Below are 21,299 nucleotides of genomic sequence, written 5' to 3'. Positions count from 1 at the left end.
TGATACTCCAGACACGTATGGAATCACAATGTTGTTGCGTTTGACCTTCTTTTCCTCCCCTGTAGTTTTGTTCTTCTTGGATCTTGTGGCTGTTTTCACAAAAGTCCATTTAGGGTATCCACAGGCTGTAAGTGCCCCCTTCAGGTGGTTCTGTTCCTTCTCTCTGGCTTGGGCGCTTGCTGGTATGTTTTCCGCTCTGTGGTGCAGTGTTCTCATGACCCCTAGCTTGTGCTCCAGTGGGTGGTGGGAATCGAAGAGAAGGTATTAGTCTGTGTGTGGGGGTTTTATGTAAACACCAATTTGCAGGCTCCTGTCCTCTTCAATGTGTACAGACCAAAATCCATACAATAGAACCAGAGATATCCTTTTTTCCCCCCCACACACATTATTCTTGTCAAAGCCTGTTACCTACAGTACCCACAGTGCAACAGGACAGTGTGATCGGAGATTCAGGTGTTTTGCAAACAGCAGCTAATGTAACTAAAGCGGAGATGAGGAGCGATCTCTTCTTTCTAACTCCACACCCCCAGGATATTTTTATTTTCAAACTTGTAGTCTTCAGCCTTCATTTTATTGCAGTGTTTTATTACTAATCACTGTCATTCAATAAATATGTTAAGTAATCTGCTCCAGTTTCAGCCAATCAACAGCCTTGCTTGGCTACTATCATTTCAATATGATTTATCTCTTATTAAATATTTTCCATGATTGTGTCACCACCGAAGCTTATACTTGCTATATTATTACCAGCAAGCAAAGAATTAATTCAGTAATTCATTTTGGGATCTGCATGTAAATAAGTGAAGAATGACTGACAGCGAGTACCTTCCACTCCCAGAGCACTCCTGGACAGCAATCACAGGGGAGGGGGGGAATACAGCTGTTGTAGGACAGGGGGTGGACAAGGTGGACGTCCCCGTGTCCAAACCTGTGGAGGCCGAGTAGGATGAGGTCATTGCCTCATCCACCGACGGGCTGCCCTTCAGGAAAAGCCTGTGGAGAGGAGAGAAGAGGGATTACATTTACATCCAGGAAACTCAAGACAGGTATTGTTCTTTTTTATGTATTTACTTTATGAGATGGACTGGTTTATCCTACAGTAGTGGTCAAATGCCTTTAATATATGTTTATAATATGACTGAAAAATCCCTGTGGCATTTCATCAGTATATCATATATCGTTAATATATCAATATAAAACTGAACCCTAAGGACCACCATAGCTGATTCATGGGACTGGATATTTATGTTCTGAGTCAACTCAGTCAACTTTTTACTATGATGGCAATAAACACTTTAATAATTATTAATTATTTATTCAGATATTTCTGCATTTCAGATGTTGTCTGTTGCCTTCTCGCTGGTTTAAAGTGGGTCGTCCAAGATCATGTCTTGTTATTCCACGCACCAATCAGAGTTAAGCAACATTTGAAACAAAAAGAAGTTATTTAGTACTTGACCCTGAAAAAGACAATATAAATACAATCAAGACAGACACAATATAATTACAAATTATTACTATTATTTGTAACCCTCTCACACAGTAACATTTTACATCCCTTTTAGCAGTTCAGTACTAAGGTGTCATCGTCTACCTGCCGGGTCCTCGCATGTCCCTGATCTCCACGTTGAGGAAGGGCAGGAAGGGGTTTCCACAGAAGGGGCAGGTGGTGTTCAGGTTGGAGTCGTCTGCCGTCCAGCCAGCCATGATCTCCTCATCGTACACCAGGCAGTCACACGTCTTACAGCGAGAACAGCTGGAGATCAGCAGCTGGAAACACACACACACACACACACGCACACACACACACACACACACAGAGTGGTGAGCTTACGGACCAATGGTGATAGTGATTTATCTTCACTAGTATGATTAATGATAGTATGACTGGTTAAAGGCTGAGGATACAGGATTTCTGCATGACTTCACTAAACACAATCTTTTACCACCAAGATGTAGTCTGCTGCTACGCCCTCGGGTTCATCATAATAATAATAATAATAATAATCTTTATTTGTAGAGCACTTTTCAAAAACAAGTTACAAAGTGCTTTAACAAGTGTAAAGACAATAATACCCAAGAGACAAAATCATAATGTGTGTTTCAATATATATTATTCCAATGTAAAGAAATATTATGCTGAGGGAGAATTTTTAGCTTGCAAAGCATTTTGCCATTCCTGAAAGTTATAAAAGATGTTTCTAAAAGTTATTCATTCAGAGTGAACTATCATCAAAGAATTCATTCTTGCTGACTTGCGAGCATCAGCCAGCATCCAGTGACAAGTGAATGCCAAGAAAATTCTCAGTTGCATAGAAGCTCCATTTCTGCAAGCACAGCTTGAATACATGTTTCTCCATAAAATACAAATTCACAACATATTTTATACCTTTATATATTTAGCAAAACCCAAAGTAAAACCAGGAAAACACACTGCATCCCAAGCTTTCTATTAGGGGCTTCTTGGCATCACTTTGATAAAAATTGTTTATGATTAATTTGTACATAAAATACGTTTTGTATCTACTGTGAGCCAATTGCTGAATCCTGTAGTTTTACCTCCATGGCGTAGTTGTTGAAGATGCTGGTGTTGCTGGTGTAGCGCGAAGAGCCGAGGTCCGACTTGTCTGGCAGAGGGAAGCCAGGAGGCGAGTATGAAGGATGATCAGAATATGTGACGATACATAAGAAGTCAACATGTCACAAACAGAACATATTTCTTGACCCATTTGAGAAAATTTGTGACGTCGTGACGTCATGACGTCACGCTTTAGGGACTTGTTTTTGGTAAGTGTATGTTTGGCGGGGGAAGTAGGAGATTTTTGCCAACATACAACCAATAAAATTTGGGAAAACAGGTCATACTGTAAACTTCTGTTTTGGAAATTGATCATATTAGAAACTGACAAGGAACACTGTTAATGTTTCTTCAGCTGAGTTAAGTTAGACGTTGTTGCTTACAACGGTCTCTTGATCGAGGGTTGCTCTTACCAGGAAGCAGAGATGTGGGCCCACCAAGGCTGGAGCCTGCAGTGGGGCTGTCCAGTCTGCTGCGGAGGGGGCTGCGCCTGGGGCTCCTGCGGGGCCCTGCAGGGCCATTCCTCTGTGGAGAGACCACAGAGCTCCCTGACTCCCCGCAGTCCTCTTCATCCAGCAGGGAGGAGCAGTCTGGATCTCCAACACCGAGGGAGGACACACTTAGACGGTCACTGAGCCCATCCTGGATGAACAGAGAAGAACCGCAGGTTAATGTCGTCATGGACTGCAAAGGAGTCTAATCTTAAAACTATAATACTCACAGCAACAGTAAAATATATATTTTTTTTACATCTCTTCAAGGGAACAAATATGACATTTTTACTGACATCACCACTGAAATGCATCTACCCTATGACCTTAATTACACAGTTTAGAAATGTTATATATGAACGATTAAAAGAATTCTTGTGGGAGTACTTCTTCCAGGATTTGAACGGGACGGGAGTATTTCTGTGGCAGTAAAAATCCACTCCTCTGTCACACTAGCGTTGATATCACAGTACGTTTTGTACGTGTCAGGAGGTGAGTGAAGATGTATGCTGTATCTGAGTGTTTTTAGTTAGCAGAAAAGTCTGTCCACAGACACACCGTCCAAAGACAAATACTGTCAGACACTCAACAGCCAGAAGATGGCAGCAGCACTCCAACTCTAGACTACTGCTTATTTGACTGTTTAATACTGTAGGCAACAGAAACAGATTTGCTAAGGTGCGAAAGTACAATCACAATTGTATTTGCATTGCATTACTGAACACTAATAAATTGAGATGCACAACTTTTTTTCAATTAAAATATGCAGTATGTGTTCAAAATCAGATCATTATTTCTATATAACCTCTTTGGAGCTCTCTGTGCTCACGTCTTGAGTCTCACGTAAAAGTTTATTCCATATGATCTAGAGAAGCTGAAGCCTAAAAACTGTTTGGATTTTTTTAGTTTATCCTAGTGCAGGCAGCTGTTTTCAATTAATTTGCAGAGACTAAAAACCAGCATGTATTAGGAAGTTAATAATTTTTCACATCATTGTTACTTGGTAATGCAATGCACACTTGTCAAATCAATCTTTATTTTAACAAAAACACACAACAATAAGTTCACTTTGACAACAGGACTCTGTACCTTGGTAGGTGTGGTGTATGTGGCAAGACGGGAATACCAGCGGCTCGCCTTCTCTGCCACGCCCTTCCCAGCAGAGAATACACTGGTCTTGAATACATCAAGCGTTGGCGTGAGCAGAGTGTCCAGAGCAAAGGAGGAGGAGGAGGGTGAAGGGGACGCCAGGCTCATCCTGTCTGTCCTCTCCCTGTACGGGCTGGGTCGGGGGCTGGGGCTGGGGGTTGTGCTAGAGCTGCGACAGGCAGGCGACGAGCACAGACGTTGTCGTGAGATGGGTTGGGAGGGCGAGGGTGGGTGGAAGGTGCGGGAGCGGGGTACTCCAGCAGTCCTGAGGGGGGAGCTGTGGGGAAGGCTGGCTCTGCGGGGGATAGAGAGTGAGGAGGGGTAGAGAAGGAGGGGGCTAGCAGGGTCCTGCAGGTCCAGACTGGGTGTACGGCTGCTCAAAGGGCTACCCAGGTGGTTCATGTAGAGCTCAATCTCCCTGGCCAGGTGCCTACGGGCACTCTGCGTGCTGGTGTCGTCCCCCTCTGGGTACTGATCCTCACTTTCCTGCTCAGACTGTGACTCTGCTGCCAGCAGGGATAGAGGGTCGTAGCCTGTCTCAATGCCTGTGCGCTTGACAGCCCCTCTGGATGTCTCGGTGCTCATGCCACTGTAGCTGGCGCTGCGTTCGACAGGTTTCTTGTGAGATTTGTTGGTTTTGTGAGAGCTGATTCCAGCCCCTGTGGCAGGTTTGTCTAAATCCAGATCTTCCAAGTCAAAAATGGCCTCTGTATTACTTCTGTCCTCATCACTAGAGTCTTGTCCCTCCTCTTCCTCCTCCCTGTGATCACGACTCCTGGCAGCACCAGCCTTTGCAGCCGGCCCCTCTAACGCACCCAGTGGCAGTGATTGAGGCCTCTTATTTTTACCCAAGTTGGCAGCGGAGAGAATTTTGACGTCCGCGCCCAAGTGTCCTGCGATCTTATCTGGGTCGGTTTCACCTTGGCTCATGCCCAGGCCGAGGACAGTGGTGCCACTGCCGCTGCTGCCCACCGTGTCGCTGCTAAGTTGGCGGTCCCTCACGCCCAGCCAGTCAAGAGCTGAGCCGTTTCTGGCGCTGCCTACCGTCTCCTCCAAAGCACTCTTATGTCTCCTGAGCAAACTGTTGGCCTGGACCCCACCGATCTCATCCAGTGAGGAAGTGAAGAGGAGACCTGCAACATGGCCTGAGAGAGAGGGAGGGGAAGAACTACTTAATCACTTGCATTTGTATTCAGAGGTGACATAAGTGAGTAATAGAGTTACAAAGTGGGAGGAGTAATTTGGAGTAAAAGTCCCAATTATTTTCTACATAGATAACTCAGGTGACTAACTGTTGGAGCTCCTTAGTCCTCGAATGGGCATGAAACTTCATCATTAACACAAAATAAAATAAAATATTATAAAAAGAACAAGCCTGTGTGCATACGTTAACTACAGCCAAGAACCATTTTAGTAGGAAACACCCAATCACTGAGCTTAAAATTCTGTTGCATGGGCTGCTAATGATGAGTTTGAGGTAAATATGCTTTGTAGAGATAAGATAATACAGTTAAATCACATCTCGTTCAGATTTTGAAAACAGGCAAAGACTTCCTAATATGCTACAGCTTTGATTCTTTTCTCTGGCTTCTTCTCCATGGCAACAGCCGCTGAGGCTCATGGGTTTTGAAACAATTAAAATTGAAGGTCTGTGTTTCTATGTTGAGGATATCATTAAAATAAAAGTTTGAAATGGGAGTTTACAGTGAAAAAACATTTTAGTTCCCAGCATCTCCCCCACACAATCTATTTTCTTTACCTGCGCTGGCAGAGCCTTTGGGTTTACAGGATGAATCGTCGTATGGACAGCTGCTGCGAACAATGCCACGGGATTTGAAGGAGGAATGGACCTCCATGTCCAGCTGAGGGAGGCAATCTTTACTTCCCTTGGCGCTCTCCGTCTCTGACACTACAAACAGAGAAAATCACAATTTATAATCAGACGTTTTTTTTTACAATATGCACAGCTTGAAAAATGGCCCCGTTCTTAAAAAATGTATTGCACGGACAGCGCACAAGTGAAATGCTTTGATGTTGAGAAACCAAAATGAATGAATCATCTCTGTAGGAGACGGAAAGATCAAGGCAGAGGAAGGGGAAATCCCGTGTGGCTGTGAAGCTGCCGAGTTATAATTTTTTAGAAGGTACAGTATGACTGAAATATCAGGCGATATCAGATCAGACAGACTACTGACAGGAGCTGCAGTCGCTCTCCTTCTTGTCATCTTTGTCGGGGGCCGAGTCCGGGGCACTGGGGTCTCCTCTTCGAACCTCCTCTTTGGACAGTGAGTTATAACCCAAGTCTGATTGATCCCCTAGAGAACAGAGAGAAAGACAGAAAGACAGAGATGAAATGAGATGAGAGGGACGCAATTAACTCTGAACCACAAGCTCACAGAAATATGTAACACAACGCATGGAATATATATGCAGAGGAACGGTTCAAGTAGAAACTAAAATTAGCAATTCACCAACAATGTTACGTGACGCCTCTTCTATCACGGAGTCCTTTATGTGGACAGTATTTACTGAACACAACCGAAAATGTTTATTTTGTGTGAACAAAAGGGTAATCTATTGCAGCTTTACAAAGTGGTAGGAGAGGTAAATGAAACATAAATAAGAGAAAGAACTAGTGAAGCGTTTCTTCCCTTTCATCTCCTCAGTCCTGGGAGGCACAGCACTGCTGCAGGGAGAGGTGAGAAGCAGCTAAGCTGTGCTGAACAAAAGAATCCTCCTCAGGGTATGCAGAGATCTACAGTAAACTGTGAGGAAACTAACTGCAGTTTCACAGCTGCTAATGAATTTAGCTGTTGAGCTTGCAGTCACTCCAGGCTGACTCTTCCATCTGTCTCTAAAACTTCTCTGGGTCTCCAGGCAACCAGCTGTCTGATGATTTGCTCTCCTCTTTCATCTTTCCCATGAACCTCTCGGGCCGTCACCTCTGAATAAAACATGAGGCTGCACAGCTCGGCTGTAATACAGTATGGAGCGACTTGCAACTGATGGCAAGTGACAAAACTCATTGGGCGAATTGTAATAATCAATGAACTGCACATCGAGGGTCCTCCCCTCCTGCTGTGCTGTGAGCTGCGGATCCCTCTCAGGCTTTCTGCACACAAGGCGACGTCTCCTGCCGAGTTGCCATCTCCATGATTAAAATCATTTCCGTAATCAAAAAGAATGTGCCTCTGGGTAATTACTCGCCATAATTGACAATGACAAATCACTCTGTGGTGAAGCGAGGAGTGAGAGTAAATGCAAAAGAGAGATGAGCAGCAGACTGTGATGTGCCGGATAGAGAGATGACACAGTGGAGGAAAGTAAGGGGAGGCGAGATCACTGAGACGGAGAGAAACAGAGAAGAAAAAAACGTGACGATGAAAGTCAGAAAATAAAAAAGTTCCCAGGTGAGACGGAAAAATGGAACCAGAGAGAGACAGACAGGCAGACTGACAGAGAGGTTTACCTGGGTGGAGGGTGGCTTCTCTGAGCTCAGAGCCCCCCCAGCGTGAGTGGGTCACCAGGGCCCTGGCGCCCACGCTGCCGCCCCCACGGCCGGCTGCATGCAAGGGCAACACAGGCAGGGCCAGAGTGAAGGGCAGGGTTAGGGACAGAGCAGAGCAGAAACCACAGCCGCAAAACCAGGGAGGGACATAGATGGACAACAGGGACGAAAGGAAGGTGGAAAAACAAGGCAGCAGAGGTAAGGAGGTGTAAGAGGAAGATGAGGGAAAGTGTCCGTCGGTGAGCGGGACAAATGAGGAAGGAGAAATAAAAAATGTCATTGAGAGAGAAGAAAAAGATGTAGAACAAGATGGCTGCCTGTGAAAGATTAAGTCAAGCAGCAGCCATGTTGAGTGTACCTGTGCTAGATCTATCATCAGTGGGGTCTACTTTGACGGAGTCAGTGGCGTAGGGGCCCTGCTCGGCCAGGTTAGTGTCGGCAGAGCTATCCAGGCTGCAGTGACTCACAGCGTCCAGGTCGCTGCCATCTGCCCAAAGACAACAAGGCATTAAAGGAAGCCGGGCGCCATTTCTACTCCACAAGCAGCCAACGGTTTGTCTTTTTATTGTTAGGTGGACTACAAGAACTTTCCCATTGAATCTGTGTTTTTAACGTCACAAAGAAGTTGTATTTTTATTTTGTCTTGGTTCTGTGATTTGATATAAATCCAGTAGAACCAGCATACAGTACAGTAAGAATGATTTATTACGTATTACTGATTAAAGGACTGTTTAAAAGCTTAAAAATACTATGAGATGTGAAAAATGTCTTTAAAACACTGCTTGTAACATTTTTATTTATGGGTGCAATGGTTTCCTAGAAAGGAACGTTTAGATGTAAATTAATATTAATTATAGGGAAAACAAAGACTGATTCAGTTGTTATTCTTCCAATTATCTCCAATTAAACCCTTGAAATCAACAAGCGCTTACAAACTCAACCCAGCTAACTTAATTCAAATAAATGTTACAGAGCACTGTCTCTATTTCCCCCATAATAAATACCAAATTACACAGAAACTTCCAAGAAGTTATTAGAAAAGAATATGTGAAGTGTGTGGGGCGGGAGTGGAGTGAGTGTCCTGTATTAGAAATAATGTCATCAATAATATTGTAAACAATTAAAAGAAATCAAATTGTGTCTGTAAGTGGTGTGTAACAGGGAGTATCTTTTTAAAAAATAATAAAAAAAATGCAGGGATTAGCAGGACGGGGATTAGCATGATTAGCTGGGTGTGTAGGTGTTCACCGACATGCAGGGGATTTAAATCACACATGTTGTGATAGTTGTGTTTTATAGTTGTCCCTTCCAACTGGTCATTTATTACAACTGACAAATGTAATTTTAGAAGTAGTGGCTAGTTATATATTCTTTTCTGAACTTGAGTTACATGGATCTGACTATTTGAGATCGTATCCTTCAGTCTTTGATCATTACCTACTTACATTATTAGCGACTAGCCTAAGTGATTTATTTAAATCATGCAAGGAAAGTTTTCCATGTGTAACGTTATGAAAAGTTTCTCACCTTCTTGGATAAAGACTCTACTTACTTGTATTATGTTAAAGTTATTTGAAGCGATTACATGTACATGTTTTGATCCACCTGAGCGTGAAACCTTTACTATCCAAGGAAGGTTAAATCAGTGGCGACTGGACTTTGTCGACTTGGATAACTTTGACCTGGATGACTGAGAATCTTCATAAACACCACTCAACTATATTTTAGAGCCAAGTATTGTACTTTTTACTCCATTACATTGATTTCAAAGCTTGATTTACTAGTTACTTTGCATATTCAGATTATTACTACAAACTATTATCAACAAATACATTAAAATGTATTAATATAGATTAAACTACTCAGCAGTATATAAATTAGTAATAAAGTAAATCAGCTACACCATTAAAGTGACATACCCATTAATGCGTCAATAATTATAATGCAGTAATATAAAATATATATTATTCTGAAATGGACCATTCTGCATAATGAGTACTATCCTGATGCTAATACTTAATAATAATTCTACACTTTTTCTGTAACTACTTTTACATAGGTTGCCACCACTGCTGGTGTGCACACCAGAGAAGCATGCAGATAGTAAATTATATGTACAGTCCCTTTATTATACTATCAACTGATTCTGATTCTGTAGTGTTCATAGCTGCTCTGGGTTTAAATGCATTTTTACCGGGGGTACGTTCAAGCTAAATCAACGTGTTAAGCTTCTCTCCAACTCTGGTTTGAGCCACTTAAAAATAAACTGTACAAACCACAACTTTGGAATTTGTCAAGTTTGCAGGATCATCGCAAGTCTGTGCATCAGATTATCTGCAACAAAACATGCTTATAAAGAGATAACACACACATGCAGAGTGTTTATTGATCACAGTTACCTGACAGAGGGCTCTGGGTGAGGGGAGCGTGTCGTCGCAGCGCCTGTTTGAACTGCGCCACGCCCACGACGACATTTCTCAGCTTCATCCACAGGAAGTATCCTCCTCTGGTGCTGGAGGGCCACGTGCTCTCCAAAACCGCCTGGAGAAGGCAGAGGAGGAAAAATATCGGTGAAGACAGCGAGGAGACCAAGATAAAGGAAAAATTTAGCTGCTAAATGACTTTGTGATGAAAGACTTTTTAGTTCATTTTTAATCCAAATGATTAAGAATATAGATGTTTGTTTTTTTTTCAAATATCTTGTTTTTTTTTCAAATATCTTTCACCATGAAATGTTCTTACATCCATCTATAAATAAATCACTGAACATGAAGAGTCTGAATATTCTGAGAATTGCAGCTCCGATTTCATTCATTCAGCTTCAACTCAACATTTTTGAAGTGAGTGAACTAAAACTGAACCAATTACTGTCCCTTATAAAGTCTGGAATTAATTTTTCATCAAAGGCATTAACTGCAGTGCTATTAGATCCACAGTCACACTTAACATCAGAAAAGGAAAGGCGCTGCAGCTGTTGGTGGCCAAGTCACGTTTGACAGTCTCTGTCTGCTCCTAAAATACACTTCAGAAGCCCCCTGAGAAAAACACAATTGGTATGCCACCGAGCAGAACTGGGTTTATTATGCAGGCTGCCCCTGTGTGAAGAGTCTCAGGCTCTGGGCCAGGTGAAATGATACTGCTGTCATGGAGATGTCAACAATCTTTTTTTAAGCCGAAATCAATAACATCTTAAGACTCAAGTGATATCCAGAGCTGATATTTAACGTCTGTAAAGAAACAGTTTGAGCTTATTTGAATTCTTTCCAAGAGTTAAATAAAGAAGACCAACTGTTGTGGCTTGACGAGGGGAGATGCATGCTGTAAATATTTCTTTGTCTTTGAACAGAGCCTGGTTAGTCACTTTGAAGCTTCATATTAGGCATGCAGACATAAAAAGACATAAAGCTAAATAATTAACACATTGGCAATGTCAACGTGACGACAATATTCCAGGAAGACACTGCGCCCGGCAAGGAAATAGTCTGGCACATAACCTCCATAAAACCACAATGTGACATTTGTGCGGATTAATGTAACAGAATAAAATGTGTTAAGTTAGTGAGCTTTAGAGGTGCTACTAGGTGGATTTGTTTTGACACAGCCAGGCTAGCCTTTCTCTCCGTTTCAAGTCTTTATGGTAAGCTAAGCTATCCGTCTTCTAGCTGTAGCTTCATATTTAACAGACATGAGAGAGATGTCGCTCTTCTAGCAGCAAGAAAAATTTATTTTACCCTGCTGCCATCTGGGAAGAGATGTAGAAGTTTCCGCTGCCGCACCACTGGACTGCAGATCAGCTTTTCCCCCTAAATTATGTCACTTTAAACTCAAATTCATCCTCAGCACTGCTTCACTGAATATAGGTTATTTCTATTTACCGCTTGGAGCAGATGGGAGTTACAAACTTTATTTCACTTTACAACCTGTTGTAATGTTTGTTATTGTTGTTTTAATACATGACTGAACTGTCTGGTTTTCCCACTGTAGTTAGTCTGACAACATCCATGTAATGAAAGAAACAAGTATTAAAAAAATGTGAAAGAAAATGGCGTGAGAAATTCTGAGATGCTCCCAGACTGGATTGCCAGGTCAGAAGTTCATTACCATGACCTTCTAAAATTCACAATATCCCAAAATCCCACGACTGAGGAGATATTAAACTACGTTTTGTTTTTCTAACATTCTTCAGCTACATAAATAATACAATATTTGGTTGGTGTTTTTCCCTATTATCTATATAAGGGTACTTCAAACTTCATAGTACTGTTGTGGAAATTAACTTTAATTGAACTATTCCTAATTTAGCTAATTTCTTCTTACTTAGTTCAGGGTTTATTCTGGAAACCTGTGTTAAAGTTAAGCACAAACATATTCAGTCCCATTTGTGTGCAACTGAATTTAATGGGGGAAGAATGCCAGAATGAACAGATAACCAATCTAAAGAAGCACGAAAGGGGAAAAACTCCTACAACTGTCCGATGCAGCAGCTGCAGTTTGCCATCAAATAAGATCCTCTGATGAATAAACCTTTACTGCGGCCTTGTCTCCCGATAGCCAGCTCCCACATAAGCCAATTTTGCAACCTGGGTTGTCAGATCAGGGACAGGTTGTGATAATAACAGAGCCACAATTCATCCTGACACCTGGGTATGATCGCACATGACACCGTGCAACCTTCTTTTTATCTGAACGCCAAGTGCCTGCAGAGGCACTACTGTGATTAAGCGTCTCTGCCTCGTCAGTCCCAACCAGAGAGAAATTAATTTTAGTGATGGAGCAACTGAGTAAGAATTTGGATGCAATTATTTATGAGGCTATTGTGAATCATGAATCAACAACCAACGTCTAGACTGCAATCACTCTGCTTTATAATACATCATACGCTCTTCTAAGCTATTTTTATCCATGACATGGCTTAACTTTTTCAGAAACTGCATTTGATCAGTGTCTTTAGAGGTCGTCTGACTTGACGTTGATGTATTATAAGTTATTTCATGCCGTTTATAACAGAAATACTAATTTTGAATATTCCAACAGTAACTCGTGATATTTCTCTGCATCATAAAAAGGTGGAATAAGCAATTCTGGAGAAATCAAAAAATGTGACAAATACCCTGATATACGGCGAAAAACGACACAGCAAGTAATGTAACTAGCAACAGGCTGTCATTTGAAAAAAAGATGGGTATTGGATTAGAACTGCATCAAACTTTTAATATTTTTAAATCACATCGGATCCGATCTGTTGCACAGATAGGGTTGGGCAAAGACTCGTGATATTAGGTTACAAGACACGATCCCTTACAAGCAGTAACCACGTAAAGCAACAGTGAACACATCTGAACAGTTTATTGGCCCAACCCTACTCGACAGTGAGTTTAGTATATTTTCCTCATACAGTCGCCTGTCGCTATAAAATGAGCATCAAGGCTGTTTGATTTGTACAGTATCCAAGTCTCCTGAATTTTATTTTATTTTACTGCCCTGACTCTGTCTTTTTCCATCACAACTCATGGAAAATGGACCCACTCTTTCCAGAGATGTGCTTGACATTTGGCCATGGGTGTGTTCACACATTAGCCGAACTTGCAGCAGAATCAGCAGAACACAGCCACATTAGGAACACCGCACCCACGGCGACAGTATACTGTAAAATTTGGGAGTCCCAGTGCAAATATATTTCTATTAGCACTTGTGTAAGACACTGCACTGGGTAGGTATTGCGAGTTGCAACTTATATCCACCTTTAAATACAAGGCCACATTTTTAAGGTGTAGATGTGAGCAGAATATGTTTAAAGAATATTCTACCATCAACTATTTTATGACATAAATAAAAACCTTTAATGGCAAATTAACATCACACCACTTTATCAACCACACAGAACAATTTTGGCTCTGTTATGATTAACAGAGGCATGTACTGTACCTTGTTGTAGTAGCCGTAAGTGATGGCATTGGGGTGAACTCCGGCCTTCTTCATCTCAAAGAGGACCCTGACAGCCAGGACAGGTTGGCCATATTGTCCACACAGCTGCATCAGCACCCGGTAACAAACCTGAACATCATATGTACGTGTTTGATTATTTAAGCAGAAAGACAACAACCCCTACAAATAGACCTTGATGTGAGACAAAAAGCTGAATTAAAACAAGTGGCTGATCTAAAATGAGTGCAAACATTGTCAGTAATAGTAAAACCTAACAACATGTCTGGTTGAATGAATGTACCTCGTCAGGGGGCTGCAATTTCTTTGCCTGCATCTTCCTGAGGACATCGTAGGCGGTGCGAAGTGCCCGCACCTTTGAGTGGCACACCTTCACGTATGCTGGCAGACAGATGAACCACAGGCCATAGCAGTGACGGAGCAGGCACTTGGACCACAGCTGGGGGATAGACGAGTACTTCTTGGCTATCTTCTGGGCTGATTTGATCTCCTGTGGAAGAAGAATTTCTTTAATGCACAGATCAGACTCCTGAAATCTAATCTTTTAGATTAAAAGTTCATCTCATCACCCTTGACCCAGTTAATCATATCCTTTTGCTTTCCACTATTACATAAGAAATAAAACTTCCATTTCCATAGCTCCTTGTTTTTTATGTATTGGTTGTTTAAGGCAGTTAAACATTTGTAAAACAGTAATTTTCTTTAAAGGTCATCTGATAGTCTAAATTGTTATCAACCATATGCAATTTAGGGATTGTTCTTTTTTTTGGCTGCGAGTTTGGCAATGTTGAAAAATAACCTTGTAATGTTGCTCTAATTTTAGGTAAATCTGAAGAAGCACATCAGCTCAGGACCTAAACAGGCAAATCAATAAATCATTGTGTGACAAAAGGGGAGTTACTGCTATGCGGACCTGCTTGGTGCGTCTAAACATGGGGGCAGGGCTGGTGGGACAGCTGTGCTTGGCAGCGAGGCGGGAGGAGGTGGTCCGCAGGCCCTCCACAGGGTCAAACAGGTCAAGACTTAACACTGGGAAACCATCATACCTGATGAAGAACATACACACACATACAAGACGTTTTAATCTCCATGTGACTTCCTAGTTAAATAAAGGTTTTATTTTAGAGACAACAGGCATAAATTTGTTCTCCTGGCACTCCTATGGTGTCAACATAGTAAATTTTGCTCATATCTAATATGAAATGATTCAGATACTGATTGATATAATTATCTACAAAGAGAGATGATAATAAACTCTGCTGGTCATTGTGGATGGATCATTCGGTGGTTCTGAAAAATCTCTTGGCAAAAATTATTTAGAGCAAAAATATGACTGCACGATACAAACAGCGCATTTTCAGGCCCACACAGACCACCAGTAGTGTTCAGTCTTTGGTCCTCAGTAAGGCAGCTGGACTCCTGCTGGTCTTCAATCAGCTATTCTAAGAATTAGTAAACCAATTTCATCTCAGTGTATTTTTCTGACTTTCCAATTTCCTTCCTGCTGTTAGGTGTGAGTCTTGAATTCAGTTAGACTCATAGAAGATGGTGGGGAGATGGCACTTAATAACAAATTAGTACACCATTCCCACTTACAAATAACACTTAACTTGTTTGTTTTCTAAATTCCACATTCTGTTTTAAAGAGAACATTGGAGAAACTAGCAAGAGACAGCTAGATTTTTAAAGTATCCAACGGAAAAAAATCCCACCCGCTCCCTTTAGGCTTCCCTCCAAAGCCATTCCCTAAAAACACATGTTCATGCGAGTGCTTGGGCAGAGTGCCTGCAGGTAGACAGGCAGGTAGGCCTTCATTACAGTCCTGCGACAGCCACCAGTTTTCTTTTTGTGTCAATGCAATTGATTTATTGATTGCTCTTGGGATATAAAAGACAATTTCAACAAATATAACAAAACAAAAATGCTTCTGAAACAAATTGCCTTCTTTAGCTTTAGGTTCTAGAGATGCTCTAATTCAGTCGTCACTCAAATCCTGCTTCGTCACCTTTTAGGACAAAATGTTCACTTGCTGTCTAGTGATCGTTGTGTACATCTATTTTGCCGTTTGAGAGGAAATGTCAGATATATAAATACAGTTTTTACCTGTAGCATAGTGGATATTCCTCCCCCTCAGGCAGAGGAGGCAGCTCTGGAGGTGTGATAAAGACTGTGTGCTCACTGCGCTGGGATTCATCAATCTCTATCAGCCTGGTCTCCTCCGGCCTGTCACTGTCCACCTGCGGAACAGAACACGCAAACATGAACAGAGATATTTGGGTGGTGGTACTGTGACCCTGCATCTATCACAGCTGACAGAGGGAGGGCGAAGGGAGTATCCCATGAGACAGGTGAGAACTTCAACACAGATCTTGACATAATACCGTGTAATAAATGTGTCAGCTTTTGCATGGGAGGGCTTTGGCAAATTCACCTTTGTAAACCCTACTTTCTTTTTTTTACTGAAGCATAATTTCAAAACAGCTTTGTAGCCATCACCCTGATAGCAGGATTTCTGCAGAATGTCTGGGAAAGCTGAGAGCGGATGACAGCAGGTGACCTAGATTTCCCGAGTGAACAAGCTTCTCTTTATGTTTCTTTTTTCTCGTTTTTCATACTCACTCTACCTCTCTGCAGCCCCCCTCTGTCACCACACACACAAAGCTGAAACTCGCCTGTGCAATTCAGTTCTCCATCTTCCTACACAGTTTAATGTCAAGTTCAATGATACCAATTATAATTACAATTATATCACTGGAGTGACATTCTTTGTATGCGTTAACATGCTAGGCCAATAAAGCTGATTCTGATCTCTGGTAGGATTTGCAAAATAGTTCCAAAGCCTTTTTTTAAGACAGCTGACTAAAACAGTACCATACAGTTGGGACACTTGTAAGAGACAGATAAAAAAAATAATTAAAAAAAAGAGAGACTGGTCCAAAACGATGAACTACAGGCTGAGATATCCTGACTTCTAGTCCCTAGTAAATCTGGCTCCTGCACTTCCTAAAATGCATCTAAATAACTGTGCTTCAGTTGGACCTTTCACACTCCACACCCCCACTATTGCTCAAGCCCAAGTCGAGATAAACAAGAAGTTCAGTAGTTTTTTTTTCCTCAACAGGCTGCATTGTACTCCTCTGACTGATAAACTAAAATAAGTAAATGTAAAATTGGTGTAGTGGCCATTTAAGGATTAAATAAAATTAGATTGAAAGTCCTGCTGTGGTCCATCTAATATAATTCTGCAACTTGGGTGTGTGAGCAGTATGTTTGCTCTGCTGCCTTACAGTATCTGCTACTGTACAGCGAACATTTAAACCCATATCTATATGGAGAATTATTTATCTTGTAATTGTGCATGTATTAAAATATTCTGTGAATTTTAAAAAGTAAACTTTTTCATAACAGTACAGTATCTCAAATCCAGCTTTGGATGACTGATTTATCATATTATAGCTATATTTACATACCAGGATCACCAATCAGTTTGATTTCCACAATCAATCACGGTCAGCCAATCGTCCTGCCACAGTGTGCATGAAGTTTAATTTGACATATTATATTATAGTATACAATATATTGTAAAGGCTCGTGTGTGAGTTAAGTCCCATGTAGTCAATCCTGCGTGTGCTTGATACACGACAGTCTGCAATCAACTCGGCGGGCGCATTAAATTACTATAAAGCTGAGTTTCAACCAGCAAGTCTGTAGCAATAACCCCTTATCCGGCAGATTACAGGTTATGGATGCTCAGCGGTGGGGGAAATGCTCAGATTTTATCAAAAAAGATGCCAGAAAAGAGGAAAAATGAAATGCAGTGGGCACAATGGAGAACACCTATCATTTTCACTGCTGACATTTGGATTTACTGCACATATTTTACTACAGCCATGTTGGTGGAGCTGACAATTAAGACTTCCAGTTTCCGGGTCTTATAGCAGGAGGTTTGAGCTTTATAGTGGATATAAAAATTGAAGGGTCACGGAGGGAAGCATCGTAAATTGAGAAGTGCTTAATGACAGGCTCTAGTGCTACAAGCAATGATTTTATTCATGGAGGATGGAAGGGAAGAGAAGCACTTACTGAAAGTTCATAATTTAGTCTAGTTAGTCTGATAGCAATAAAAGCCAAAGTAGTAAAGTGTGGGACACAAAAGTGTATGTTCTTTGGTGCAGTCTAAAGCCTTTTAGGCCAAGAACCCTTTCATTAATTCTCTTGGCTAATATAATGTTCGGTGACGTTTCTCTGAGCACAGGCTAAAACACAAAACTAAAAGTGGATTAGTTCAGATATCTAGAAAGAAATCAGAGTAGAAACACTGCTCTTTTGCATTGGAAGGAACCAGCTGTGGGGATTCAGGCAACTGATCAGGCTGCTTCCTGGAAGCCTCCTCATAGAGATCTTCTGGACCCAGAACTTGAAGGGATTATATATCCCATATTTTCAGGAAACCAGCACTAAGTGCTAAAGAACGTGGCTGGGGAAAAGGGCTTCTGGCTGGATTAGAGCCAGATAATTAATATTTAACTAAAGTGACAACAGTGCTGTTCAACTATTGCTAATAAAATGTTGTTTTTTTGCTTGAGAACGTCTTAAGAACTCACAATTCGTTAAACAATATTTTTATCATTTACAGATAAACATCTCAAAATGTGCGTGTAATTTTTTCTACAATTTAATTTGAGTTGAAGTGACTTTTTTGATGACTGTATTTACAGTGATGATTTGGAACTACTGCCTCTTTGCTATCTTTACAAGGACCGCACTGAAAATAAGTCTTTGTTGTGTTATCCTGTGTGTCATTTGATGTCCTCCTTCTCGTAATATCAAACACACTAAAGTATCAAAATAATTCCAATGTAGACAAAAGCATTTGGGACCTTTTTAAGAACTGAGCATCTCCCCCACACTCACAGATGTCATGTAACTTATACCTGTGGATATTTGAGCAAGATTTTTTTTTGTTTTTTTAATAAGAAACAACCTGTCCTGCTCCACAGAGACTTGAGACAGCTGCAATGATGAAGAAGCAATCTGTCTGACAAGCAAGTCTGTCGTCAGTTCAGACATCAGTAAGAAAAACACAGACTGGTGAGACGTCTGACAGGAAGCTTTCCAAGAGGCTGAGTGCACGAGCGAGAGTACCCAGTGTCTGCTGAATGACTGCAGGTTAACTCGTAAAGATACAGAAACAACTGTGATTTAATCTACTTGCCATTTCTACTTTCATCCACACTCCTCCCTAAAATATTCTGCCAACACTAAGGTATAGTTTGAAACAAATCCACCAACCAACACCTCTAAAGCTCCAGAAAGTCACTGTTCCCAGCCAAGGAATAATCTAGCACAGGATAACTACATGAAACCATAACTTGTCGTTTTACACTTTGTTTTTGTGCCAACGGTAAATGTTGTGTAGTCTTCACTAGGCATATAACAAAATAGAGAGAGATCTTGTTACTTTTGCACAGAGCCAGGCTAGCTGTTTCCCCCTGTTTCCAGTCTATTAGATGAGCTAAGCTAACCGGCGGCTGACTTCAGCTACATACCACAGAAATATGACAGTGGTGTCGATATTCTCATTTAACAAAAGCAAAATTCTCAGACTATCAAAGAAAGAATTAGGCTTTAAAAGGTACATGCACCTGATCCCAAAATGAGGATAAGTATAACTGTAATGAATATGTTAAAGTAATTACTGATTGGTCTTGATTTACTTATGCGATCCAAGAATTGTTTATTTTCAACTGTATTTTCACAGGTGTTAATTGATGTCATTATATATCCTGTGTATGAATAGTCTGCCTTTTGTGTCTGCTGGATTCAATTAGTCTTGTTGCTGCAGTGAACTACTTTCCCTCAGGGATCAAAACATTTCTCCCTCATCTTTGTGAATGTGACTGCTGTTTGTGTGTTTGTGTGTAGTGTAGAGTGTGACGTGTGTGCAGGCTCGGCGGTGGTGCTGCAGTGTGCTTTCTCTCCTAGAGAGTACATAATGTAATCCAACCACAGTGCAGAAAGACAGTCGGAGGACTTAATCGCCCGTGGAGCTGACACACATGGAGGACGACGAGACCTGGGCCCCACTGCAGACCTGGGAGCACAGGGAGGGGAGGCTGTGGATGCTGGCCTCTTGATTCACATCCACTATGTCTCAATCACAGCGAGAACACGCACACACATACACAAGTAATCCAAGGACGGCCAAGTCTATTTCAGAGTCTGTTACAAATGTCACTTGAAAAAAGCAGTGACCCAAAGACGTGACAGGGGAACCGAGTGACTGCGTGGACTTTGAGATTACAAACACACAAAGTTTAACCTTCACAATACAAACGCAGTCTGATAGAGCAACACTACCCAAAGAGCACAGCGGGTCAATCTACTCAAAATGCTCCCGGTGGAGCACAGTAGATATACCGACAGCCTCTCCAATGCTCTTCATATTGTCACACTGAAGAATATGAAGCTCAGGGGATGTAAAAGAAAAAAATAAATAAATAACTTCACGCTTCGTAAGTACTTCAGAAATCACTGAAGCACTAAAAGCCCTTACTCACTCGAGTCATGAAAAATGTAGGGCAGAAACCATTGCAGAAAACTGCACATGGATTTTCAATAAATCTGTACTTTCACTATCTCGGGACAAATTGCTGTTGCAGCAAATTTGATGTGGACAGTGAATATTCCAATATTCATTAAAAAGGAAAGATTCTAGGAAGTTGATATACTTTGGATCATAAGGAACTCATTTAAATTACACTGATGATTGGGTGGGGAATAAAACATTAAAGCTCAAACTAAAGCTGAAGAGATGAAGGGTTGTCTACAGGCATACTTTTTGCTTCTAGGAGACAAAATATTGATTCCTGTATTTTGATCTGAAGTCGGTTGCTGGGACCATGCACTAATCTCCCAGCTGCAAACAAAATGTAGCCAGAACAGGTGAGAATGACAGACTTACCTTGCCTCCTTTGTCTGCACTCCGCTCTGAATTGTATAGCTGCTCGCAAACAGAGGCAGAAAGGGAAAGAGAAAGAAAAAGAAGAAAGGACAGAAGCAGGTTTGTTTGAAAACTATTAATGCTGCTACAAGTGGAGCACAAAAAGGCCTGGTGAGAAAGAATCAATCCAGAAGAAGGAAGACTGAGATGATGAGGAGCACGGACAAAGCTTTTTTGTCGTATTTTGTGAGATCAAAATGAAAACATACAAAGACGCTCTATGGGATTAAATACCACACTTACTTTGTCAACACAGTCGTCGAAGAAGGCCAGACTGGCGTCTTTGTCGCTGACAAAGGAGCATTCCTCAATAAAGCGGATAAACATCTGGGTTTTGGTCATCAGTGAGTAGAACTTCTGGTGTGAGCGGTCGCGGCTCTTCAAGAACCCTGAGAACATAAATGTTGAGGTTAGCGTTTACAAACGACAGTAATCTTACCTTGCAGAGACTTGACTTCTTGACTAATATGAGGGATGATTCACAGATCATTTAAGATACAGCAGCAGGTTTATTTACATAGCTCAACTCCTTTCATCTACTGAAAAGAGTAAGTGTTCACAATAGCAATTTACAGACTTCCAAAAAGGTGTGGGATTTTGTGGTTAAGGAATCCATTATCCCTTAGA

At 41.4% G+C, this 21,299-nt stretch overlaps 1 protein-coding gene across 2 annotated transcripts in view; it reads right to left on the bottom strand.

Moving 5' to 3' along the window:
* LOC119889881 (C-myc promoter-binding protein-like) overlaps positions 1-21,299 on the bottom strand; it is a 79,266-nt gene that overhangs the window by 14,933 nt on the left and 43,034 nt on the right. For both annotated transcript variants that reach the window (XM_038700782.1, XM_038700781.1), the window contains exons 13-26: positions 20,916-21,061; positions 15,773-15,906; positions 14,583-14,715; positions 13,953-14,159; positions 13,652-13,780; positions 10,126-10,267; positions 8,085-8,213; positions 6,414-6,533; positions 5,978-6,127; positions 4,159-5,363; positions 2,992-3,220; positions 2,560-2,627; positions 1,595-1,770; positions 826-993 (exon numbers count right to left, since the gene is read on the bottom strand). In XM_038700782.1, coding sequence (XP_038556710.1) covers positions 826-993; positions 1,595-1,770; positions 2,560-2,627; positions 2,992-3,220; positions 4,159-5,363; positions 5,978-6,127; positions 6,414-6,533; positions 8,085-8,213; positions 10,126-10,267; positions 13,652-13,780; positions 13,953-14,159; positions 14,583-14,715; positions 15,773-15,906; positions 20,916-21,061 — 3,136 coding nt within the window. The remainder of the gene's footprint in view (positions 1-825; positions 994-1,594; positions 1,771-2,559; positions 2,628-2,991; positions 3,221-4,158; positions 5,364-5,977; positions 6,128-6,413; positions 6,534-8,084; positions 8,214-10,125; positions 10,268-13,651; positions 13,781-13,952; positions 14,160-14,582; positions 14,716-15,772; positions 15,907-20,915; positions 21,062-21,299) is intronic.

The sequence above is a fragment of the Micropterus salmoides genome, unplaced genomic scaffold, assembly GCF_014851395.1.
Source record: "Micropterus salmoides isolate LMB-PRFRI ecotype aquatic unplaced genomic scaffold, ASM1485139v1 Ms_hic_scaffold_6, whole genome shotgun sequence".
Classification (NCBI taxonomy): domain Eukaryota; kingdom Metazoa; phylum Chordata; class Actinopteri; order Centrarchiformes; family Centrarchidae; genus Micropterus; species Micropterus salmoides.
Note: the sequence above shows the minus strand (reverse complement) of the source record. Positions and strands in the feature narration are given on the sequence as shown.